The sequence below is a fragment of the Nomascus leucogenys genome, chromosome 5 (genome assembly GCF_006542625.1).
Source record: "Nomascus leucogenys isolate Asia chromosome 5, Asia_NLE_v1, whole genome shotgun sequence".
Lineage (NCBI taxonomy): Eukaryota > Metazoa > Chordata > Mammalia > Primates > Hylobatidae > Nomascus > Nomascus leucogenys.
The window spans coordinates 99464105-99491076 of NC_044385.1; the positions used below are offsets into that span (position 1 = coordinate 99464105).

Consider the following 26972-nt stretch of genomic DNA (forward strand, 5'->3'; position numbering starts at 1 on the left):
TATATGTATTCACCCCATGTCAGTTTTAAAGGCCTTAGGAAAGTTACTAGAGAATAAAAGCCTGTAAGTTCAGTACTTCAGAGGCCACATCTCCCTCTGTGGTCAATTAACACTAGATTTACTTTGATGGTCATTTCCTACAGAGTACCTATGTTCAGCTTTTTCTCAGTGTGTGTTCTAAGACCACGGGCCCTCAGCTTGCTGCAATCCTGGGGGAGGCCCAGCTTCTCAGCCCTCAGAAAGATAAATGGTTTACCTCTTTATACCAACAAGGATTGACACTTTGCACAGTGCCACTTAAAATTCAGTACCTGTTGATTCAGCTAAGAGATTAAAAAGAAAAAAAGATATTTATTCTTTGTTCATGTGAAAATCTCGTATGCATTAATCCCATTAAACAACAGAGCCTGCATTTAAATCTCATTCTAAATCCTATTTCCAGAGTTTTAATGTTTGAAGGTGTTTGTGTCTTCAAAGGTGTGACAATAAAAACTAAAAGATTGATCTTCAAATTCATTAATATACACAAGAGACAAAAAGCCAACAAATTAGCACAGCCAAAGGAAAAAGAATTTTTAAAAAATAGCCACACAAAGCCCATCCAGGGGTGATGCTTTTTTATTGGACTAATTGCAAGGAAATATAAAAGGGTAAGCTTTTACTAATCAAGCTCTTTTCACTCAGCCATGAAGAACTGCTAGGCAGAGCAAGCAAAGAGACAGTGTGTTAATGTAAGCCTGATAATTAAATTCAGGATCAAGTGGATCAGAGGGAAGGCCACAAACCTAAAAATCAGGTGGAGGTAAGAATTAGAATTCCAATCTTTTATAATATTATATGGATTGTTGAAAGAAGAAGAGAAAGGAAACTTCTGACAGTTTTTTTTTCTGTCTAAAGCATCAATAAAAGTGGTTATATTTAAGAGAAAAGTGAACAGTGACAATACTGCAGAGGTATTTTGTAGCATCCTGCCTTCCGTGACATAAAGCACTTTCCTACATACTCATCTCCATTTATTTTCACATAATCCCTGTGGAAAAAATAGGCAAGATCAGGCATAAGGGACTCAATCTTGCCCCACATCATGTAATTAGAGAGTGACAGAACAGGCCTAAAATCTTAGCTTCTGAAATTCAGGTCAGTAGCCACCATTATTCTTCAAACATTTTGTCAGGCATAACAATGATAAACAGAGAGAGGGCAGAAATCATGTAAACCAATGTTTAAAGATGTCTCTAATGTGAAAACATGTCTTGCTATCCTCTGAATTTGAGTATTTCTACTTTTCTGAAAATACTGAATAAGGAATGGGAAACAGCCATCAAAATGTGGAAAGGGAACCGCCAAAGTCAGGAGGCAGAAGTTCTAAGTTCTAATCCTAGCTCCTGTGCAAATTTGGACAAAATCATTCAAACCCCGGGCTTCAGTTTTCCTACCAATAGATGAGGATAGTGGAAGAGGTGTCTTCATTTCACTGATCAATATGCCTTGAGCCTGCTGCCACATGTGCTGTGCTTGGAGCCGGGCAAGGACAGCCTTCATACTGGAGGGCCTCAGTCTTGAGGAGAAGGTGGAAAGAGCATTATACATGGGCCAATAAATACAGTAAATCATGATAAAAGTGATGCTATGCTCCATACAGTGGCATTGGATCAGAGAGGAAGAAGAGGCTGATGGGTGGGGGGACTGCAGGGAACTCTTCACAGAAAAGCATTTTTCAATTTAATTTTAAATTCTGGGGTACATGTGCAGGACATGCAGGTTTGTTACACAGGTAAATGTCTACCGTGGTGATTTGCTGCACCTATCAACCCATCACCTAGGTATTACGCCCAGAATGCATTAGCTATTTTTTCCTGATGCAGAAGAACGTTTTTAAACTGAGTTTTTGAGAATTAGTTTCCTTGGTGATCAAGGTGTTTTGGGAAACGTAACAAGTTCAGTGTGGCTGGAATTTAGGGTCCACGGGAAGATGGAAACAATTTATGAGAGGTGAGATGGAAAAGAGTTATGTGATGCAAAGGGCCTTGTATGTAGTGTTAAGGGCTTTGGACTTCTAAATCATGGCACACTACCACAGAGTTGTAAAGACAGGAGCAATCCCATTTGCATTTTATAATAATCACTGTAGGCAAGGCAATTATTGGATTCAGAGGAGGAGTAGAAAGAACTGAACCTAGAATTCCATGGTGTATACATGCTACATTTTCTTTATCCAGTCATTCGCTGATAGACACTTAGGTTAATTCCATGACTTTACTATTGTGAATAGTGCTGTGATAAACAAATGAGTGCAGGTATCTTTTTGATATAATGATTTCTTTTCCTTTGGGTAGACACCCATTAATGAGACCGCCAGATCAAATGGTAGTTATACGTTCAGCTCTTTGAGAAATGTTCATACTGTTTTCCACAGAGGCTGTGTTAATTTACATTCCCACCAACAGTGTATAGGTGTTCCTTTTTCTCTGCATCCTTGCCAACATCTGTTTTTTGACTTTTTAATAATAGCCATTCTGACTGGTGTAAGACGGAATCTAAACGGACCTGTTAGGAGCTTAGGGTAATGTTTCAGGCAAGAGATGATGAGGGCACGTGGGGTGAGGAAGAGCCAACACTGCCAAGAAATATTTAGGAAGAGGAATGCTGGACTCATTTGATCAAATAAATGTGGGTTATGAGAGTTGGAGTTATCATGAGGTTTCTAGCTTGGGTGATTTTGTAGATGAGGAATGAGAAGACTGAGGTTAGGGAATATGAACAGATAGAATAAATGGCTCTTCTGATGCTAAAGTCTTCTTGTGGAAGAAAGACATCAGGGTACTTGGAGTTTTGGGAAAATAGGTCCTCATATATTAAGATCTATTTATTCAGTTGAAGTCAGATACCTCAACGAGCAGTCCGGGGCTGGACACCTACTGGGGGTAAGTGGCATCATTTTACAATAGGCTGCTGACAGCATGTGCATGTGGGGTGAAGAAATTGGCTGAAACTTACAGGGTCCTTTGCACCCTGAGGACACACACAGGCAGCCTTACATACATTGATACAGCTTCTGTCCAGTTTACCTATGGATTTATTTTATTTTTTATTTTTTGAGACAGAGTGTCACTCTGTTGCCCAGGCTGGAGTGCTGCTCACTGCAAACTCTGCCTCCTGGGTTCAAGCGATTCTCCTGCCTCGGCCTCCTAAGTAGCTAGGAGTACAGGCAAATGCCACTGCACCCAGCTAATTGTTGTATTTTTTGTAGAGATGGGGTTTCGTCATGCTGGCCAGGCTGGTCTTGAACTCCTGAGCTCAAGAGATCCATCTGCATTGGCCTCCCAAAGTGCTGGGATTACAGGCATGAGCCATCATGCCCAGCCACCTCTTGATGTTTGTGGCTCATCCACTGTACATTTTTACAGCCTCTAGTTAATGGTTTGCAGGCATTTTTACCTTCAGATTTTCTTCATCTCAAGAACTGTTCTTGGGATTTGATGTCCCTTAACATCAAATAGACACACCCACACCACACACATGCACCCCATGGTAACTATCATTTATATGCCAATGGCACTTACATTTACATCTACAGATTTGCCCTCTGCTTTAAATTCCCAACCACAACCACCAGTTGCTCACACTAAAACTAGGTGTCATCCTTGATTCTTCTCTTCATTTCCTTCCATAAGCAACTGCTGTTAACAGTTTTCAGAACACATCCTAGTTGTATCCACTTCTCTCCTTCTGTGGATACCATTCTAGTCACGGCTAGCACGTCTTTCTCCTCAGCCACAGCCTTGGCCCCCACTCATTCCCCTGCTCCCTTCCACACTTTTTTTTTTTTTTTTTTGAGATGGAGTCTTGCTCTGTCAGCCAGGTGTGGCACGATCTCAGCTCACTGTAACCTCTGCCTCCCGGGTTCAAGCGATTCTCCTGCCTCAGCCTCCTGAGTAGCTGGGATTACAGGTGCCTGCCACCACACCTGGCTAACTTTTGTATTTTTTAGTAGAGATGGGGTTTCAAAAAAAGTCAATCTCTGGCAATTTCAAAAGATGATCAGGTTTGTAAGTGACATAGAATTTAAATACTTAAATTGAGGATTAAAATTAAATACAGGCTAGGAGAAAATAAAAATGACAAGCAAGTAAAGGCCCACATGGAAGCTAGGCAGAGAAGAGGCTCGACTAATGCATTCTAAGGAAGCAGAAGGGTGTAAGATAAACAAAGAACACTCTGATTGCGATCCTCACTTTGTAAAAGGTGTGGTTTGGATCTTCTTGTATTTTTTGGAGCCCTTTTCTCCTTGAAAGCCATCATCAATAGCATTCAATCAAGCCTCCCGCTTAGGAGAGGAGAGAGAGGCAGACATGGAAACTCACACATATATCCTCTTCCTATTTTCTCACCTTTCTATGCCAATAGTTTTCCTTTAATGCTCTTGGAGGTACTCTTTACATAGAATATGATGTGAATAGTGCCCCCTGGGTTTGTGCAATATGGTTGTCCTGAAAAGAGAGACTAGCAAGCCAAATGTGGCAGCACCAAATTTCTGGCTACCCAGGCTTCTTTATTTGGGAGAATTTTCCATTTAAAAAAATGTTCTGACAATTTTTTAAAATGTTAGGGCTACGTCTAATCAATTCCTAACACTCAAAATGAAAACAGGCCCAACTGCATATTGTTCTGGAGACTGGTGCTGCTACATTTGTTTTTAGGTCTTGGCATAACTTAGGAGAGTCCTAGGGTCCTTTCCTCTGACTGGTGTGCCCAGGACCCTCGGCTCTCATCACGCAGGCCTCTCCTGCTGCTGGCCCTCTCCTGGGAGAAAGGAAAAGAGCATCAGCCACACAATTTGATAAGATCTGTAGTTTAGTGGCGCTTCTGAGACTATATTTGAAAAAAGATAGCCAAGACTGTGGAAAACACATTCTCTATTAGCCATGGTAATGATGACTTCCAAATAACTGTGATTGTATTGTACAGGATGAAGACTTTCAATAACTTAAGTTCTTATGACCAGTAACAAGGCTACTGCTGGCAAAAAATGCAAAAACCCACCCAGGTCACCAAAATCTCATGAGGAATATGGAGACACTACTAATGGGGAGTGAAGGGAGATGGAATAAATCTCGTCTCACCTGGAGGCAGAAACTAAGTCACTTGGCTGCATTTCAGTTTAGGATTACATTACATCAATGTCTACTCAAGAATCTTTCAGTATTCATAGCACATTCTCAAAATTTACCAACTTTTACCTCTAGGTGGCAGCAACTTTCTTCTGTTCTTCACATGGTTGCCTTTAGCCTTTGTCTCCTACCTTTAATACAATTCCATACTTCCTTGTCTTTCACAAATAAATGCCTTATGGACTGTGCAGTTTGGGGAAGATTACTGTAAGTCACTTTCGCTGTAAGAAATCAGTCCATTCTTCAGTTAAGCTACAAGGTTCTTCAAAGAGTACAATATAATTCAGATCTAAAACGAAAAATAATAGAAAGGTACCCTTTTCTTTCTCCATAACTATAAACTGCAAACTCTCAGAAAAGCAGTATTTCTTTTTCTTTTCAGACCTCTGAGGAAAAAAGGCAATGAGTACAGGAATGGAAAAAGAGATGGAATTGGAGAGACTTCTATTTTACAATAACATCAATTTAATCCTATGATATGTCCATTTATGAGGGTGTTCCAAACACATTATAGATAGGATGGAAGAGAAGATTTAAAGAATCACAAAAACATGGTAACATACAAGTACATATTTATGTAATGTATTGAACTGTAGTCCTACCTAAATATACCCTCCAGCTCAGAATTCTCAACTGTTAGATTTAGGAAAAGCTCAAGAGACCTGAAGGAAATTAGAGCCTTGTTTACCCAATGCTGGGCATGTCAATGAATGTCCTAGGTGGTAGTAAGAGAATCCTTTTACATAAAGTTGAAATTTGACTGTGGGCTAATACTTAGGGTTGATAAAGCACTTTCTCTTTTTTTTTTATTTCAAGGGGATTTTTGGAGAACAGGTAGTGTTTGGCTACATAAATAAGTTATTTAGTGGTGATTTCTGAGATTATGGTGCACCCATCACCTGAGCAGTGTACACTGTACCCTCACCCCCTCCCACCCTTTCCCCCAAGTCCCCAAAGTCCATTCTATGATTCTTATGCTTTTGAGTCCTCATAGCTTAGCTGCCACTTATGAGTGAGAACATACGATGTTTGGTTTTCCATTCCTGAGTTACTTCACTTAGAATAACGGTCTCCTTTTACATTCAGATTGCTGCAAATGCTATTATTTCATTCCTTTTTATGGCTGAGTAGCCTTCCATACTGTATATATACACCACATTTTCTTTATCCACTTGTTGACTGATGGGCATTTGGGCTGGTTGCATATTTTTGCAATTGCAAATTGTGAAGCACTTTCTTTCAAGGTGATACTATGAAGAGTCTTACCTCTTGGGGATTCTTTCAAGACCTAATTTGAATAGTTTGGGTCAGATATCATTTATTTATTGATTTAAGATAAATATAGCTTGTAGATCAAAGCTTTATGCATTTCATAGCCAGTTCCTCTGTTTTCTGCCTATTGTGTATGTGATATCACAATAACTATGTATGTTTGGTTTTAAAGGCTGCATTTTTAAATATGTGATGCCAAGTAGGGTTTTAGAGAAATGAAGGTTCAAAGTGATTAAGATCAACACTGTTAGGTTTCAAGGAGAATGGTGTCTATGTTGACTAAACATCCTTCACACATTTTGGCTACTCGATAACTAAGAGTAAGACCAAAGAGAAAGGACCTAGTAACTAATGATAGAGTGCTTTCACTTTCTAAAACATAAGGCATTATGGCCTTATGGAAAGCATTCAAGCTTGTCATGGAAAGGCTACTACTCTTATGAGAGCTTTCAGGTAATTTAAAGGTAGGGCAAATTGATGGTTCTAATTTATAAAGAGTAGTCTTTCCCATCATTTTTTGGTACTAACACTTTTCCTTTGGGAAACTACTCCCACCTCATCTCATCTTTGTAGGATTGTAACCAAGGGCTGGGCACCCAACCCAGGACCAATCATACTCTAGCTTCCTCTATTGTGATTATCGAGCAGGTGACATAGAGGAGCTAGAGCTGACCCCTCCCAGGCCTGTACCTGCTGATTAAATCTTGCTCCCTGGATGCTGGGTGCTGTCCTGGCTCCTGTGTTTCCTGAGGCCCAGCTCCTCTGCTTTTCTTTTGTCTCCATATAACCTACCTTATGTCCTGAAAAATCACCTTTTGCTTAAGGCAGCCATATTCAGTTAGTTTCCATTACTTCCAACAAAAGAATCCCATCTATACAGCATACATTATTTGGGTGATGGATACTCTAAAAGCCCTGACTTCACCTACACAATCCTATGCATGTAACAAAATTACACCTGTATCTCATAAATTTATACAAAAAAAGAACCTCATCTGATAAAAGAGACTAAACTAAATGAATATTTAGACAGAGATAACGGCCACAAGTAGACAGTGGATTTCAGCAGGGTCCCCAGCCCTCTAGCTATTAGTTAGCTGAGGGCTTATGTAAAATAGCTGTGACAAAACCTGTGTGATACTGAGTTGGTTTAAATCTTTTTTATAAATACATTGTACGCTATCTATTGCTCTCTTAAAACTAATTTAAAGAAATACATTATTAGGATACTGGTCTTACCTTAGGCAAATCTTGTACTATGCCAAGAAATGTAATAAATAGCCAGTTTCAGGGAAATTACTAAGAAACTTTATGAAAATCTGGTGGTCAACTGAGAAAAATTATATTGAGGTAAGAATATGTTTGATTTTAAAACTGCTAGTTCACTGTCCATGTGTACATGGAGAACTCTCTGTAGCTAGAAAGATGACATTGCAAATGTGACCGGCAGATGAAAACCAGAACAAAACTTCTGGCACACAGAGCATTCCTGCAGGGAACCCCTTAAGATTTATTATCCTGAGCAGTATTTGCATGAACACATTCAGATTTTTGATTGGGTTCCAATTTTAGTCATTATTCTTTCAAATGCATATTTAGAAGACAGCCATAGTTTATAATTGATAGCCAATTTTTTTAGCCCAAATATATCCACTGAAAAATACTACGAAAGATGAAGAAAGGATGTGGATTCTTTCTATATATATGAAATAAAATCCTTCTTCATTTTAAGTTGATATGTTAATTAAACATGATTGGTACTGGTGCTATCACAGATACATATATTTTTTCATATTGAGACACAGTCTTTTTTCTGTATCGGTTATTTATGACTCCCCACATTCCCTTCTTCATGTTTCATTATGACATGACCATTGTTTTAAGTTTTAATTTTTCTTTTTTTTAGAGGCAGGGGTTGGTCTTGCTATGCTGCCGGGGCTGGTCTTGAACTCCCGGGCTCAAGGGATCCTCCTGCCTCAGTCTCTCAAGTCTCTGGGATTACAGGAGCCGGTCTACTGCACCCAGCTATTTTAAAGTTCTACATCTGAACAACTTTAAAAGGAAGAGGTTTGGGACGGAGAATAACCCACATCATACAATTTAAACCCCTATAAGAAGCAGTAGTTTAAGCAGCTTTGCTAGAGTAAATCATGATTTCAGACTGTGGGAATTTTAAATTTCCTCTGCTGTATAAAACCACCATAAGAACAAAAATAGACAACAATAGACTACAAACCCCAGAATTAGAAAGTTGTTTGGAATTGTGAACAATATTACCTGTTCATGCTATAATTAGTTAGTATGACAGAGATGTTTTCTTACATGATAGCACCACACCTGGGTACAGTGCTGGGAAGATACCAGGAATCAACAAAGAGTACAATGACTTGTCTTATGGGTTCACATGTTAGGTTTCCAGTACAGTATTAATATGGTTCGGAGCTGCAGGTTGATAAACTATTCCTGGGTTTTTAATATGAAAATGTCTCAGAAGTGGTAACCTTTATGGCCTCAGCATGATCTTACAGCCTTAATTCTCCTATAATTAGGAAAATAATTACAGAAAATTATCTACTTTAATTTTTTTCCCTTATATCATCTTTACTGTTACTAAAGAAATACTAGAGGCAAAATCAGCTGATACAAGGAGGAATATAGAAACTACTTTTATCATGAATCTCTCTTGCTGAAATTCTGGGTGATAGAGAAGTTAAGAAAATTAGGCCAAAGTTCTTTCATACGGTCACTTTGGAAGACAGAACATAAGACTGAAGTGTAAGTAATTGTCCCCAAGCTAAATTTGAGGAGGTAAAGTCATTAAAGAAATTAATAGGCAATACTGCATTATAGCAAAGAAAAGATGTGAATTTGGAGGGATTTAAAATGTAACATCACCCCACAGGCACTTCTTTTTATTGTAATTCAGTACATATACAGAGAACTTGCAAGCAGGTTAATGATGACATCAACTATGGCCCATATTCCAAATCTCTTATCAAACTTTGGAGACAGCATGCTTCCAAACCAAACCTACAGGTAACCTTCTGTGACTTATTTGCCAACACGCATGGCTTAAAAAGACCATGAAGGCTTTGCCTAATTCCTAATTCCAGTTCCTAATAAGTGGAACTGGAATTTCCACTTATTAAAGTCCACGTATAATATAATTTTTGCTCTGTAAGTCAAGAAGCAAGGCAGTGAAATACTCTAGTAATTAAAATAAGAAAATCAATATTATCTATAAATAACGAGCATGCAAGGATCTGCAAGATGATGAGTAAACATTCTGGCAGGGAGTAAGTGCCACATACTGGTGTGAGGAGCAACGTCTTCATTAAGCTTCTCCTGTTTCTCCTTTGCTCTCCCATCCCATCAATCTAATGGGAATTTCCCAGGCAAAAGCCTTCTGCTTAGCTTGTAATGAATTAAACATTCACATTTCTCTTGCTCTCCACACAGGTGGACAACTGCCACGTCATGGAAAGACTACTGGATAGGCATGCAGAGGCCTCGATGAACAGGCACAGAGAGGCTTGGATTTATGCCTAGGTTTGGCATGTATCGTTTTTGTCTGGGGGCCTCCATTTGTAAGGTAAAGAGGTTGAACTGCACTTGATGATGCTTGCATGTCCTTTATAGAAGTTGGTGATTTGGAAATGCTCTGTCCCTCCTCAAAAGACTGTTCTACATTAGATTTCTGAGAGATTTCCAGTATCAACAACTTCAGTGCCTTCCTCTGTTAAGGAAAAAGGGTTAAGCAAGAAAGAATGTTCTCATTTTTAGGACAAAACTCTCCGAGTTATATCCCTCAAAAAGATTCCATGAAGTCATGTCTAACATTTGCAACTGTATGAATATAAATATTTAAGTTCACTGTAGCACCATACATCCACACCAAAACATTAAAGTGTGAAAAGGCTCTTCCTGCCCTCCACAAAAATTTGTGACACAGAACTTTTTCACACCCAAATGTGAAAAATGATTCACACCCAGAATGCATCATAATTTGCATAGAGACTTCATTAACACTGGAGCCTTTTTGTGTATATAGCTACATAAAATCTTAGGCACATTAGTAATAAATAAATAATAATAGAGACTGTTAGTGGCAGCATCCAATTGGTTAGAAAAACTACAAAATTACTTCTATTTTACTAATGACAATTCCTACATATATAGTTTTTTCAGAGAGTCTCGCTCTGTTGCCCAGGCTGGAATGAGGTGGCACAAACATACCTCACTGTAGCCTTGAATTCCTGGGCTCAAGGCTCCTGCCTCAGCCTCCTGAGTAGCTAGGACTACAGGTGCATACCATCACACCTGGCTAATTTTAAAAAGCAAATAAAAAATAGTGAGCCGGAGTCTCACTATGTTGCCCAGCTGGTCTTAAACTCCTGGGCTCAGGCGATTCTTTAGCTTCAGCCTCCCAAAGTGCTGGGGCCACAGGTGCTCTGAGCCACCACCCTTGGCCAATGATTACTATTAATAACGCTTTATTTCCTATGTTATCATATAAATAGCCCATAAAGTTTGTATTATGTGACTCCCACTACCACTGTTACATAACAACTCTTGATACATGTTTTAGGTACACAGCACAAACACTACCACCACCATTATCAAGCAACGACACATGCCCAAGTCCTTTAAAACCTTAAAAATGGAGCAGGATGGAGTGAGAAGTGGAGAGGAAGAAAGAAAGTGAAAATCTAAAGATGGAGCATATATAAATGTGCACGTCTTTAGAATACGAACATGGATTCTGGAGATTTCTGGAGCCTTAAGTCAACTTCAATAATTGGTTCACAGATATTTCCCACTAAACACCACCCTGTCCTATGCCAGCCTACATAGACACACCAAAATGTAGCTTACAGATTTCTGTTATATCTTTAGGAATAAAACAGCTGAATATGACCTGGAAACAGCTGCTCTCCTGTGGGTTTGATATTAGGATATAATCATCTCAATTAAAAAGATCTGCCAAGAAGAAAAGTTTATCTTCACATTCAACTCTCTAATAAGAAGTTTTCCACATTTGCCTCAAACGCAGAAAAATAGTGTTTTTCTGGCATTATTGTATGCAAGAAAGAGTAGCAAATATTCTAAAAATGGTTTACAACGTGAAGGGTAGTAGAACATGCCACTTCAAAATTTGCCACTTTGGCATAAGAATTATTATGAGCTACAGGCAACGAAAAAGGAGGAGACACAAGAAAAAGTCTCTGCTCTCCCTCTTTCTACCAGGAAGGGCAAGGCAATTCTTAATCACTGGAGACAACTCTCCTACATCAACACAGAGATGGCATCAGAGGAATCTGCACAACACATCTTACTATCCTTATTTCCCATTAGTTTCTCCTGTATATTTACCTTCCTACAATTGTACCCGCTAGAAGCCCAAAATCCTTTTCCTTTGTCTTTTTCACTTCTCTAAAAACCTGTGTGTTTTGTTGTTGTTGTTGTTGTTAAGATGCTCTAAAAGTCCAAGCTCTAACCACCTCTCTGGGTTACTCATGCCCATGTGTGTATGTACATACACATGTTAATAAACTTCTGCTCATTTTTCTTTGTTAATCTGTCTTTTGTCAGTCTATTTACAGGGCTGCAGCCAATAAACCTAAGATAGGTAGAAGGAAAAGAGGTTTCTACTTCCCTATCACAGTCACTGGAGAAAGGAAGGCATGCTCACTTCCATTTAGGGACAAGGGTGAAGGTAAAGAGGAGCGGTCTGATGAAATAGAGAATGAAAGCCCAAAGGCTTCATCAATCTTCAAATCAGTAAATATTCCTAGTGCATGGTGGTACTGAGGGGACAAACTTTCTGATGAACAGAGTTTATGTCTGGCCTGGCTTGCTACCTTTAATTAATTCAATACTAAATGAGTTGTACAATGATCTGGTATTTGTTATCGGGGTGCTAATATACCTGCAAGAAGTTCTTATTGCCATTCTTTAATCCCTTGGAGTTAGCAGACAGTTATAGCAAGCCTGGCTCCACTCCAACATATGTTGTTGGACCTCTTAGGCGCTGTCATCTCCTCCCTGGGTATGTACAATATTACCACACTTTCAATTCCAGTGGATTTTGTTTGCCTTATACAGATATTCTTTTTCTTCAGCTCCAGAGGAAATGTTCCCAGATGAATTAGGCCAGTGGATGCTGCCTCTTGTAACAATATTATGCAAAAAAAAATGCTAGTTAAAAGTTTAAACTATCTTAACTCAATAATAAACACTGGTTTGGGAACTCAACAACAGCCATAGGCTTTCCCACACTGATTTTCATACCTTACCTATACATACCTTAATAGTGTTAAGTTGGAGGCTTTTCTTCTTTTCCTGAATTTTAATTACTTATTTGATGAACACAATTTTTTAATTGATTGGGGTATTTGCTAAGTGATTCACAAAAATCACTGTTCCTAATTCTCAAATATAGTGTTTGTGGGTTGAACCCAAGCCAGAGCCAAGCTAGTGTTGAACTTGACATCTAATCCTACAAATTACCCAGTTGATAGATGGGGGACAGCAACTATCACTTTCCCTTCCTCTTCACTGCCAGCGTGAGTCTTTAAACTTTCTGAATTTTCAGGGCCAATATTTCACAAAGAAATAGTAAGTGTTTATCACTTTAGTAGAAGTACAGGCTGGGTGATTCATGGGGCTTCTTCCCAGCCAGGTGATGTATTTCCATATACTAGACTCACAGTATTTACCTAAGGAAGATTCAAGGTAGTATATATCATAGAAATCTTAGCTAGCTCATGACCAAATAACATACGCGTATTAAATCCATGTATGCTCCTACTAGAGTCAATTTGGAAATATCTCCAGGTCTTTCTATGCGTGCATCAATCTATAAAGGAAACACTAGCTCAACTCTGCTTTTCTTACTAATTCTAGGTCTTTGCTCAAAAGCTTTCTTCTTTGGGATGGATTTTCTGACAGCCTTGTTCCTTCCTTTATATTTCACCCCCTCCCAAGTATGAACTCTCAAATTAGTCTTAAATAAAGCCACTAACTTCTCCTTCCAAACATTATATTATAAATATATCTCCTTAGAGCATTACCCACATTGTATATTATGTGCTTGTGTGGTATCGTAGATGTGTCTGTGTATGTGACATTACACACACATACACACACACATCTGCCCTGCAAGACAGGTAGGCCCTTGAGGATAGAAACCATGTTTTATTTATCTTTTTAATCTAGTACTTCTTACAGTGCCTGGGACTGTAAATAAATGTTGTTGAATAAATAAAAGTTGAATTTTCTCAAGGCTAGTAGTAAACATCACTTTTGTTTTTCATGGATTACATCTCTGGAGATACAAGTGGTTTATACTTACTAAACAAATAACATGCTATGAATTATGCAGGAACATCATTACTTCAATACTTCAGAGAGGAAAAGTCAAGAAAAGAAACTCTGTTATTTACTTCATGTTTTACGTTTAGCCATTGAGAACCAAGTTATGGAAACTGGATCTGATACCTGACAACTCTGTACTCTACCCATTAGCTTGTGGCGTGTGATAAGTCAAGAACAGACCCGATTTGTCCCTTTCCTTTCACATAATGATCATCATATTATTACTCCCTTAGCTTTTTAGGCCGGACAGGAGATAATATGCTTTAGCAATGGTAAGAGACCAGGAAGGATGCCCTGGCCCTGAGGCAAGGTGTAAGCAAATAACTGTATCCTCTGTGCCCCATTTCCCCCTCTGTGAAACAGAAAAGTACAATATTTAACAACATCACCAAGCTATTGTGAGAATTAATTAGATTTAGTGGGGGAAGGGAGGTGAGATGAGTAGGCATGATTCAAATTCAAAGCGTCATTATTTTGTGTCTAAAAATAATCTTGATTTAGGAATAAAATTAATTTGGAAGCTCAATCTTTGGTAATCATCTTCCCATACTTAAAAAAAGGCATAGTTTTAATCAAAATCTCATTCTAACTATAATTCAATGAAGTAAAATGGAATTTCCATTCATCTTTGAAGTAATACAGCCATGGTTCCTTTTTTTCTTTTTTTAGTTTTTCTTTTTTCTTTTTCTTAATAGTACATTATGTGTTAAAAGGTTAACTTTGTGGAATGGAGTAATATAAACAAATACAGATATTGAGCCTACTTTTTTTGTTGTTTCACATGAAATATTTGTGAAACACTTTAAATCGCTTCTCTAAAGAATCGATAATCTATGTTTTCTGGTTGAAATAACTTTTCAGGTTGTTTCTGCAAAATTCCATCTATATTTTTGTTCAAGAACTCATCAGTTAAAGAAGATCTTAGTACTCCCCAAATAAAAAAAAAAAAAAAAATCCTGGATATTTAAGGCTACGGGGAAGGAAAAAAAAAAAAATCACTGAGTTCGTTGTAATCCCCAAAACTAATGTAACAGATTCATTAACTGTGGAAATCTTCATGAGAAGTTGCAGTTGGTATCTGAGAAATATCTGGGTCTATATATCTTAGAAAAAAAGGAAAACATTCTTTAAAATAGGTAAGAGTTTATAATCTTGGGAACTTAGATCATATCTGTTAAAAAAGAAGTTACACTCAGGGTTTTTGGTGAATGAAGAGTTTGGGCTGGAAAGGAACTCTATCAATATTTATTTCAAACTGTCCAGAGGAAAGGAAGACCACATAGTCCAGTTAGCAGGAATGTACTCTGTATAGAGAAGTAGGACTACTTCTCTTAATTTTAACATAAGCCCTATTAAAGTTTCCCGTAAGACCTACAAATACTCATATTAGACTGTATACTCACCAAGGAAACTTTTGATTATTCATTCGATTTCCCCGGACCCTTGACACTGGGGACGGATGTACCCTATAGACAGAAGAGAAGAATCCAGTCATTGAAAAAGCATATTCCCAATTGCAAATTTAAAAAAAGGCATGTTTTAGAAATAATTTCTTTTAGAATTGCTTAATACGAAATCCCCAGAACTTGATCCCCTCTTAGTAAATGATGCAATTAAATTCCTATGCCTGCAAATCTGGGGTCCTTTTTTCCTTCTTAACCACTCTCAAGACAACAGGTCTGTCATAATGTTCACTCTGAAGACTCCCAGAAGCAGGACTGATGCATTCATTCAGTCCAACAAAAGTGACTGAATATCTAACCCTTGCCAGGTACAAGGGTGGGTAAAAGTTATCTAAGGTATGGTGCCTGCGTTCAGTGAGCCCTCTTTGTACCTGTTCCCATGAGGGTGGGCACAAAGAGGCGTCTAAGTGCCCCCTCCTTCACTCTACCACATTTAAAACTCTAGGAAGCAAACAACGTTATCCAAATGTGCTGTGACAGAATCTGCGGGCACAGGGAAGGAAGAAAGGGTGAACAGGTACTCCCAGGAGGAGTACATTCTGGAAGTGATGCGCTACACTGGACTTTGAAGAAAGTAAAGCCAATTCAAAATTTTAGCCAGATAAAGGAGAAGCGAAGAATATATTGCTTTCCAAGCTTCCAGGATTGGACTCATCCACTGGAAATAGCTTAAAGCTTCCGGGAACTGCTGTTATCTTCCAATCAAAGCCTAGCTAGTAAACCTCCACCTCTTTGTGGGTCACTAACTGGCAAAACAATACGCCCTACTTCCGGCTGCCAGCTTCCTGTTATGGTCTATCTTTAGCCAGGATTTGTGAGATCCAAGCAGTCTTAGCTTATATTACCTTCACCCTTTATGCTTCATACATTGCTCTTATTTACAAGAAAAAAAATGGGGATATAAAACTGGTCTTAAAGTCCAGTTAGAACCAAGGTTTGTAAGAAAGCCAGTTCTCTGTAGTTGTTTAGTAAGTGAAAATCATTCCAAAACAGATAATGCAGTTGCAGCCCCGCCTAAGGGCCAACTGCAGTCTTTCCCTAAACCCAGAGCCAGACTGCACTTTGCACTCGGAAGGCTTATTTCTTCCAACATCCCTTATTAACATTCTTTTCCTCACAGCGCTTCTCAATGGCTGCTGCAGCTGAGCTGCTCAGCACAGATTTTCCGCTCGGCATGGGGGAGGGGGTGTTAATTATGCAGAAAGATGGAGAGAGGCCAGACAGCCCCTCTGGTGAACTGTCTCATTCAAGCACGGCCCACTTCCTGCTGTTTTGCAGCTACAAGGATCACCTGTTGGTCTTGGCATCCAGCCAAACTGGGGCCTAGTGGAAATGACAGACTCAGCTAGAAATGAAAGCCAGTTCATAATCCAGTATCCTAAATTGGACAAAGAGGGGGAAAATGCAATAAAAGTACATAAAAATTATACAAAAGGTAGCAAGCGTAATTTTTTTCCTCTTTTATTCTTTTACTTTTTTACTGTCTGCTTGAAATACAATCCTTAAAATGGATGTTTGAGCCAAAAAAGTTCTCCCCAGTTAAAGCCCCCTGACCTAAGAGGAAGTGCAGGAAATTATCCTGAACTTTCCCTATACCCTCACTGGGGTATCAGAATCCTAACTATTTAAATAAAGTTTAATCAGCCCCAAACACTCACAGTTCTTTAATTTGTCCTCTATCCTTTACATGTTTGCTTTTTATATTGTCCCCTCCTTAACCCTAGGAGTACAAAGAAACTGTTTCATCATGAAAATTCCACTGTGTGAAGTTTAATGACAGAAGTATTCTCTTATTGATGCTGCTTATTGCATATATTAGTGAAGAAAAAGAGGGTCTGTTTAATCCATAATTACAACATTCTCTAGGTATTTGTATCTTTTAGGAAAATGTCACTGATCCATCGATCAAATACTACAAATGGAGAATTTCTATAATGGTTTAGCAGTCTCAGGAAAAGAATTCCTTAGGAAAGTCTTTGGAAAAGAAGTCCTGATTGTGTGTATATGAACAAATAATTATAAGGTTTCCTAAATTAAAAAGATAAATCAACGAAGCTTTATTTCTGTCCTCAAAGGGAATAAGTACACTGATAACTTGGCACATACTTCATCTGATAAAGTAGACCATAAGCCTTGCACTTCACCAACTCCCTAAATTTTATTTCTTCAAAAGGATATGGCATGTTTTTTTGAGCTCAGTCTTTAAACTGTGACACTTTTTGCCATCTTCTTCTGCCTTCTTTCCACATATAGAAGCCAGGCAGGTAGCAACGTCAAAACCTCTGTAGGAGAAACCACCACCTAATCTGCATGTCATGCATTATTCATGACCTCCTGATTCTTGCACCTGCATCTAGGCAGGAAGCTTGCAGGGAATGTTCATTATTCTTCCCTTAGCCTCACACAGGCTCGATTACTGCTAAGCCACTTTATTCTGTAACTAAGGGTTTCAGGCCTTAGTACTAACTGCTGGATGTGGAAAGAAAAAACACCACGCTGAAGAAAAGGGCAATCTTGGTTGTTGTGTAACATGTATTGAATGTGCTCTTCTGAGACTGACAGTTTGTCAGGTGGAAATGCTCACATTTGGTGATTTACATTACATAGAAAACAGGGAAGCTATACCATTAGGGCCATGTGTACCAATTGTTCTATTTATATACACTTACTCATCGGGAGCAGAGAGCATGTTTATAATTTTACCCAGTGCAGAGCTTAATTTAGCTTTCTTGCTAAGCATATGAGAACTTTTTAGATGACTCAATACAAAAATGGCTCTTTCTTCTTTGGGTATAAGCACCAAAGAACCTGACTCTCAAAACCTTGCATCTTAATGACAACCATTTATAGTTAATCAAGAGAATACCATCACTCTGGTTTTCAATGTTTTCATAAACCTACCTGAATGGCACCCCCTGGTGACTGGAGGTGGGATGCAACACCTTGATCCCCAACACAAATCATGAGCCACTCATGAATTGCTGGGGAAGGATACTGGTCCCACTTTACTATCTGCACCACAGAAAAGCTGTGATAACTTAATGCAATCTTATCATCCCAAGTGGAATTAGGATGAAGTGGTTAAGAGTGAAAATTGTGTGACCAGCCTGCCTGACTGAATCCCAGCTTCACCGTTTACCAATGGTGTCATCTTTGGGCAAGTTACTTAACCTCTGTGCCTCAGTTTCCTCATCTGGGCAAATGGAGGTAATAATGGTGCCTATTACCTAGGGCTGCGAGGTTTAAATCAGTTAACAGCTATAAAATCTTTAGAACAGTGCTCAGTACTTAGGAAGCAGTCAGTACATGTTAGCTATTATCACTAGCAGTGCTGATTAGACATGAAAGGATAAGAAGTCAGAGGATACAGTTGACTATCCAGGTAATTCCAGGGGATTAAGATTACAAATCTGCTCTACAGAGCCTGCAGTCTTACCTACTATGCTTATACAACTTTACTAAAGGCGAGAAAACAAACCAAGAAATAAACATGGACAGAATAATACAAACCAAAAACTATGGCTTACTCTCAGGCAGCTCATTTTTCTGTTCTTTATTAGAAGATCTATCTTCTGTGTACTAAATTGCATAGTATTTAAGTTATGACCCATTCAAGAACAGTCATGGCAATGCAAATTTGCACCCATTTACAGAGCCCTTACTATTTGCATGGTATCATGCTAAATAATTAAGACATATTATCTTAATTTATCCTCATGTCATTACTGTCCACATTTTATCTTTGAGAAAATAGGCTTAGAAGATTAGGTAACTTGCTGGGGTCACATAGGTAGTAGAGAGAAGAGTCAGGATTTAAACACACGTATGTCTGACCTGTCTGACCTGAGCAGGATGATGCAAGATTATCATCTGATACTTATATATATTCCTTCCAGCCAGCCCAGAGGATGTAATAAGATGAATTAGCACCAGGGTCTTAAATAGGAAATTTTCCATGTATTTAAGCCCAATCGAACATTTTATAATATAAGTAGATATAAAGTGGACGTAATGGTTTTCTTGGACTAAATATGAAGCATGTGGGTACTTACAAGAAGTACAGTCATAATAATATATTTTTATCTCTTTAATTGTTTATGAATGTTCCTTGTTATATTAGCATTGCTATTTAAATACATAATGTACAACACATGTACATTTTAGAGGGCAGAAATTAATTCTAGCTATATCCATGCTTCCTCACATTCCATTTTCTCTAGAATCCAGTGTAGTTGGTATCCACACCCCTCTGATGAAACTGCCCTCATCACAGCCATCAATAGTCTCCATGTTTTCAAATCTAATGGTGAATTCTCAGTCCTCGACTTCTCAGCAGCAACTGACATAAATTATCACTCCATCCTTGAAAAAGCTTTTTTACTCAGCAGCCAAGACATTCTTCTGGCATTCCTCCTTTCTTTCTCCTTTGCTTGAACCTCCCCCTCTCATTCTTTCAAACTCTAAATGTCGGCATGGGCTAGTTGTCACTTTTCTATGACCTTTCCTCTCCACTATTTAAACTCACTCTGTAGCTAAAAGAGGCTCCAACAGAGCTACCTTCATGACCTTCCCACCCACATCATCATGACTCCCAAGTGTCTACCTCCAGCCTTAGATCTTCTCTGAAAACCAGACCCAGGTTTCTTAATATCAACCTTTCTCTGAAAAAAACAAACAAAAAAAAGATGTTCCTTCCGGTATCTTCTCAATTTCAAAAATGGCGGAATTATTCACTCAGTTGCTCAGGTCAAAAACCTTAGAATAACATGTGAATCCACTTGTGCTCACACCCCCATAAGATATAGAGGCTGTTTCGTACTGAGAAGAATGGGAATAAATGATTATTCCACAGACCAATGAAATCTTTCTTGTAGGACATTACTCATCTAGCAAGATTAGATATTTTATACCAAGATTATAAGAAATTATTATGTACAAATATGTTCTTTTTCTAAAACCATTTAGGTTATATAATCATTAACCTATATTTTAATTAGGTTAATGATTAAATGATTATCTATATATTTGTGCAAAGCATTAAACATAATACATACTTTAACAACTCAGTTGCTGAAGACAAGATTAACCTACAAATAATTCCACAATTACTAAATATCAGAATTTTCCTATGCAGAATTATATAAAAGATAATTTAAAAATAATTCTTGGTATTGCTTTCTTTTTACACTCAGTTGTACTGAATACAAGTTCTCCTGATTAATTAGGTTACTCTAGATGTTATTTTAATATAAATATACTACCCATGACCAAATAAAAATATGAGTGTGACTAGTGTTTAAATTCAGTGGGCCCTTTTTATTCTCAGGTTTTCCTCAGGCCAGTGATTAAATGACTATTAGAAATGCCATATATTTTTAAAGGGTTCTCCACCTGCCTTTAAACTAAAATTTCTCTCATGAAAAGCCATTTATGTTACTTTTAGAAAAGTGGGCTGAACTTAAATATTATATACAATTAATATGTGAACTTTTTTTTTTTTTTTTTTTGAGATGGAGTCTTCCTCTGTCACCCAGGCTACAGTACAGTGGAGCCATCTTGGCTCACTGAAACCTCTGCCTCCCTGGCTCAAGCAATTCTCCTGCCTCAGCCTCCTGAGTAGCTGGGATTACAGGCATGCACCACCTGTAATGGCTAATTTTTGTATTTTTAGTAGAGATGGGGTTTCACCATGTTGGCCAGGATGGTCTCAAACTCCTGAACTCAAATGATCCTCCTGCCTCAGCCTCCCAAGGTGCTGGGATTATAGGCGTGAACCATCATGCCCAGCAAATGTGTGAACATTTTTTTTAACTGTTTACTCTAACTCTTACTCTAATGCCACAGACACTGAAAGAGAGAAGTTAAACTGTGTTAAAAATATAACATTTTGAAGGAAACATTTATTTCTGATATACACCAACAGAATGAGGAATTCTAAAAAGAGCATTTGGTGTGCAATTATAATGTATTAATTAATCCTGGCCCTATCTCCCACCATCCCCACTTGCTCTCTCTGGGACAGTGACACTAGATGTTCTCCTCTCCCCCTGCTAAGCTGATTACCTGATGCTCAACTGTAAGATGCCCTCCCTAACCTCCAGGTCTTGGTGAACTTGCTCTTAGTTCTCATGGCACAGGGTACTCAGCATGGGTTAACTCAAGATTATATTTGTTAGTATGTTTAGTTTATTTAACCCGTCTCTCCAACTAGACAGCATATTCCAGGGGACAAGGGAACTTTTCTCTTTTTGCTCATTGTCATATCTCTAGTACCTGGTACTAAAGTAGACACTCAATAGCTGTTATATGATTGGCCTGATTTTCCTACTACAACTTCCAGGATGGATGCAATGACCATGTCTGTCTAATAAACTATTGCATCCTCAGAGCTTAGCATAATACATTGTTCACATATAATAAACATGTGGCATAGATGCATAAACATTTGTTAAACAATGAGTATAGAAAAATATAAATATGTTTTAGGTTTAGAAATTTGAGCAATCTCAGTGAATTACTTACTGAAAACCTCCAGAGCACCTAAAGCATCAGTAATTGAACATTATTAATTCAATCCAACAAACTTCACTCAACAGTTACTATGTATGAGGTCTTGCATTGTGAGCAAAATAGGATCCCTGCCCTCAAGCAGCTTACAGTCCAGTTGAGATACACAGGTAGTAACTATTACAAAATAGGATAGGAAAATTAGAAGAGATTTCAAATTTCATAAAAGTAAAAACAGAATGAATTCAAACTGTGAAATACCAGAGAAGGTTTCCAGGAGGAAGAGACTTTTAGGCTAGGACAAAAAGAATAGGTATAATTTTCAGAGGCAAAATTGAACAATGGTAGGAAAGCACTCCAAGAAGAGAAGCTAAGTTACTCATCTAAGTATGAAAGTGAATTCAGGGTATGAAGTGAATAATATGGCATGGCCAGAGGGGAAAGATTCTTGGAAGTATTTGAGGTAGATAAGCTTGATGTTAAGATGGGATTAAGATGCACATATCAATACATAAATGTCTAAGGAGTCAGGAACTGGGTCACAGAGCTGTGCAGCCATATCAGCCTTTCTTCTATTGCTCAGAGCCATATATACAACCTGTCTATCTTTTACTTAACCAACATTTATTGTACACCTATTACTTACTCATTAATTCAAATATTAATTGAATCTCTCTGTGCCAGGCACTGTTCTAAGTTCTTAAGAGTGATCCAGGCTCCTATGTGCTATGAAGCGTGTGAGGGGAGGGGATGCTACAAGGATTCAAACGCAGTTCCTGACTTGAAGAAGCCAGCACTGCAAGGTGAGCTTAGACAAATAATTGACTATGATGGTGTCATGTGATAAACAGCTGCAGGGGCAGATAAACGGCCATGGGGCATCTGAATTAAGCTTTGGAATAAACATGGGAGTTTCCATAGGACAATGAATGAGGTACACTTTAAAGGATACATTTCTCAGATGTGGAAAAGGAAAGGGGAATTCTGGAGATATGAAAAAGCACCAAAGGGTGGGAATGTGTCCAACAGCAAGACCACAAAATGGTGCAGACAACTAGAGGAAAAGGTTTAGCGAGCCTGGAGGGCCAGGAGATTACAGGTGTTGGGTGTTGTGGTAAATAGTTAACTCAAACAGAATTAAAGGACAGCCACCAAAGGATTTGAAGATTGGAACTGGCACAATCAGATTTGTATACCAGAAAAATCACCTTGGCAGCAGTATAGAGGGTGGTCTGAGGGGGATGCAAGGCACAGGTGGCCATGGGAGGACACCTGCAATAATGTCACAAAGCGGGATTCAGATGGACACAGCAGGAATGACATTGGGTCGAGGGAGGAGTGAGAAGAGGATGGACACAGATTAGGTGTATCTGCAGGATCTGGTCTATGTATATGTGAGGTGTGGGTAAGCGAGGCAGAAGTAAGGTAACAATTTTTGGATGACATCCAGGGTTCTGATGTGGGTAATCAAAGAAGCCAATATAGGGAATGAAGGAGGAGGATCATGTTTCTGGGTTAAAAAAGAATAAAAGTTTTTAACTGTCAGATGCACATACACATCTGGGGTTCAGTAGAGAATTCTGAGAAGAGCTAGAGACCTGAGTATCCTCAGCATGTAATTCATAGGTGAGCCCTGAGCTTCATGGAGGCAGAATTTAAGTGAGAAGACCACCAGACCAGGGCCAGGACCCCAGGGAACAGGACATCTTCTTGACTGACTTTAAACCTCTCTTCCCACTCATTCAGAGAATACCAGGGATCTCACTGGATGGAAGGTTGGAGTTTCATGACTCAGTTCAGGCTCATATGATCTCATGACCAACGTCAGGACAGAAAAGACAGTGTCTCCACCCTTTCTTCGATGTCAGAAAGGCAAAAAACAATCTGCTTTTCCTTCAGTGTTGCTTTGAGTAGTCATTAACACCAATATTAATTCTGTTAAACAACCCAGAAACCCAGGAGTTACCCTGGTCTGAACTCTTTCCATATCCACAAACGGGGATGGCTATGTATGACACTATGTCCATTCTATCTGTGTTCCATCTCCACAGTCGAGCACCTATTTTAACCCATTCCTCTTTTTTACCACCTCTCCTAATCCCTTGGCTGCACTATAGCATAGTGATATTTTTCAGCTCCACTGTCCCTTTAATGGCTTTCCATTGCTTTTGAAGTTGACCCAAATCTCAACATGGCCTGAATGCCTATCAGCCAGCCACCCACCTCTCCAAGCTTCATGATGCTACAACATCCCCTTCTGTTTTCTGTTTCTTGCTCTCAGCTCAGTGTCTGTGCACATGCTGGTCCTTTTATTCAGAGCCCCCCTTACCAGCCCCACCTAGTTTACTCCTACCCCTTCCTCAGCTCTGCAGTTCAAATGTCACTTCTCTCTCTCCAACTCACCAAACCGGATCATGTCTCCATCTTTCAGATTCTCATCATTCCCTGCATTGCCCTTCATAGCACTTATAAGGCTTGTAATTATATGGAGAGTGATTATTTGATAAAAAGTAAGAACTATTTCTCCCTAGCTCACCACTTTATGCCTAGTACCAGGCCGTATGTCCAATACAAAGTAGGCACACGTTACATACTGCTCTATAAATAGAAAGAGACGATGAGAACTCACAGTAGTAGTCTTATTTTTCCCAAAGATGTGTTGCTGCAATAATCTGGAAAAATAAATAAGTCAATATATGTGTGTGTATACATATACAAACTACATATATACACATACACACACACACACACACACACACATATATAGATTATACATTAAAAAGATAAAGTACAAAATGTAAGAGAAGGTGACTGAAAAATGATGTACCTTAAAGAAAAGCTTTGGCCCTACAGGAGATGTGGGTTCTTTGGACCTGCATCGGCCCACACCTGGAACCATCCCAAGCCAGAATCCCAGGGCAGATCCATCCGTCACTTCCTCACCACCACAGAAATTACTGGACACAGTGGGAAAACTGGTGAAATCCAAATGAGGTCAGTAGTTTTGTTAATTGTTCGACCAACGATAATTTATTGGCTTGAATAATTATACTATGAGGATGTAAGATATTAACATTAGAAAAATTGGGTGAAAGGTGTATGTGAACTCTCTATAATAATTTTGCAACTTTTACCGTTTAAAGTTATTTCAAAATAAAATAATTTCCAAGTGCCAGGGCTCTGCTGGGATAATAATATAAGCAATACAGATCTATTAGAAATTATTTTTTGTTTTATTTTGTGATATAGTTTTTCATTCAATAGTTATTATCAATAACAATGTATACATGTTTACAAATATAAAGTATATGTGTGTGTGTCTGTGTGTGCATATATATGTACCTTCTCTCTCATTTTTTTTTTTTTTTAAGATGGAGTCTTGCTCTGTAGCCCAGGCTAGAGTACAATGGCACGATCTCAGCTCACTGCAACCTCTGCCTCCTGGGTTCAGGTGATTCTCCTGCCTCAGCCTCCTGAGTAGCTGGGATTACAGGTATGTGCCACCATGCCCAGCTAATTTTTGTATTTTTAGTAGAGAAAGGTTTTCGCCATGTTGGCCAGGCTGGCCTCAGCTCCTGACCTTAGGTGATCCACCCACCTCGGCCTCCCAAAGTGTTAGGATTACAGGCATGAGCCACTGTGCCCGGCCTATCACTCTTTCTTCAAAGTAAAAACTGATTAATTCCACCTTTATTTTCATGGTTTTTTGCATGAACTGAGTACAGAATTACTAATAAATGGAATGCTGAAGAGTGGTAGAAAGAAAAGAGTAAAAGAAAAAGAGATGAAGGCATTTTCAAAGGTTGATAAAATAATGCTATGGTAAGTTTTGGGGAAATTTAGATTATGTGTACAGAGAAATACAACCTATATCATGGAACTGACATTTATCTAGGTTATACAGATCCCAAATTTTGCTTTGACCTGAGATATCCTGATAATTGCTTCGATTTTCCACTTTCCTTTTTATGGATATAAATATATTATTTTTCAGTGTTCAGTAAATGGTACACTAAGGTTCTAGTTCTTTATTACAGGAACTGAACTACTTTATTTAGTTGTTAGTGTGGACTGAGTTGGAGACATTTCATGAACTGGCAGACATTCTGATTGGTAGTTACGCTATTAGTCCCACTGGTAACACCATTTATTTGGTGAGCTCTGTTGAGAAAAAGTAATAAGTAGTCGAGGAATTACTTCAAATGCCTTTGCTATCTCTGCGTTAATTTTGAGATGCCTCATTTAGGCTATAAAAAGAGGCAAAGTTAAAGTATGTAATATAGACATTTTGCCACCTCAAATTGGACCTATTACAAGTTAGCATTCTCTCAAGAAGGTGTGATAGCTCACTAAGCTGTACCATTTTTCCTCCGAATAGGACAAAATTTTACATCATTTGGTTCACAGGCATAATGAAAATGGCATAAACTAGACTGTAAAGACGATAAGCCATCTCTAAGGAAAAAATGTAGCTTACACTTCACTTCCAATAAAATTTCAAATGCTAGAAAACTTTCAATCTATAAATTAAATGTGACTATTATTATTATTTTAAATAATGTCTTAAAAAGAAATGGATTTATGTAGGTGTGTGTGTATTTAAGTATCAATTTGTTTTTCTTTAAGTGGACACCAAATAAATCAAAAGGAATGGTATCCAAGAGATGGATTCAGTACTGAATCACAGAGCGGCCTGATCCGTAAACAGCTGTAGTAGCAGTTTCCTCACTGCCAATACTGACAGCCAAGAAGCTTGGAGAACTTCAAGGCAAAGAAGCCAGGACCTGACCTACCAGCTTATACAGAGACACTTTATTTCAGGACTTGGCATCTGAGTGTAAGAGCTGCCAAACACATAAATCAGTACCCACAAGGCTAAAGGTACTTGTGGAGATTGGCAAGAAGCTTATGAAGTATCACATGCCAGCCCACCAATAGGATTGGACAAATAGCAATGCACCCACCATAAAAGCACTTTCAAAATGCACCAGGACTCTCACATTTGATCAACATCATTTATAGTAGTCACATTCAAATTCACTATTCTCCCCTCTGCCTCACTTCCAGCCACTGGTATTTGGTTTCCACTGCTTCATGTAGGACAAGCCAAAGAGGGTACAGAGTTTACCCTGCAGAAACACATATTGGTTATTACTATATTAACAAAATAGCCAAATTAAAG

The 26972-nt window shown here is 38.5% G+C and overlaps 1 protein-coding gene across 3 annotated transcripts in view; it reads right to left on the bottom strand.

Annotated features, from left to right (window-relative positions):
* KLF12 (Kruppel like factor 12) overlaps nucleotides 1-26972 on the bottom strand; it is a 448745-nt gene that overhangs the window by 63163 nt on the left and 358610 nt on the right. For all 3 annotated transcript variants that reach the window (XM_003257441.2, XM_003257440.3, XM_030813489.1), the window contains exon 6: nucleotides 15224-15286. In XM_003257441.2, coding sequence (XP_003257489.1) covers nucleotides 15224-15286 — 63 coding nt within the window. The remainder of the gene's footprint in view (nucleotides 1-15223; nucleotides 15287-26972) is intronic.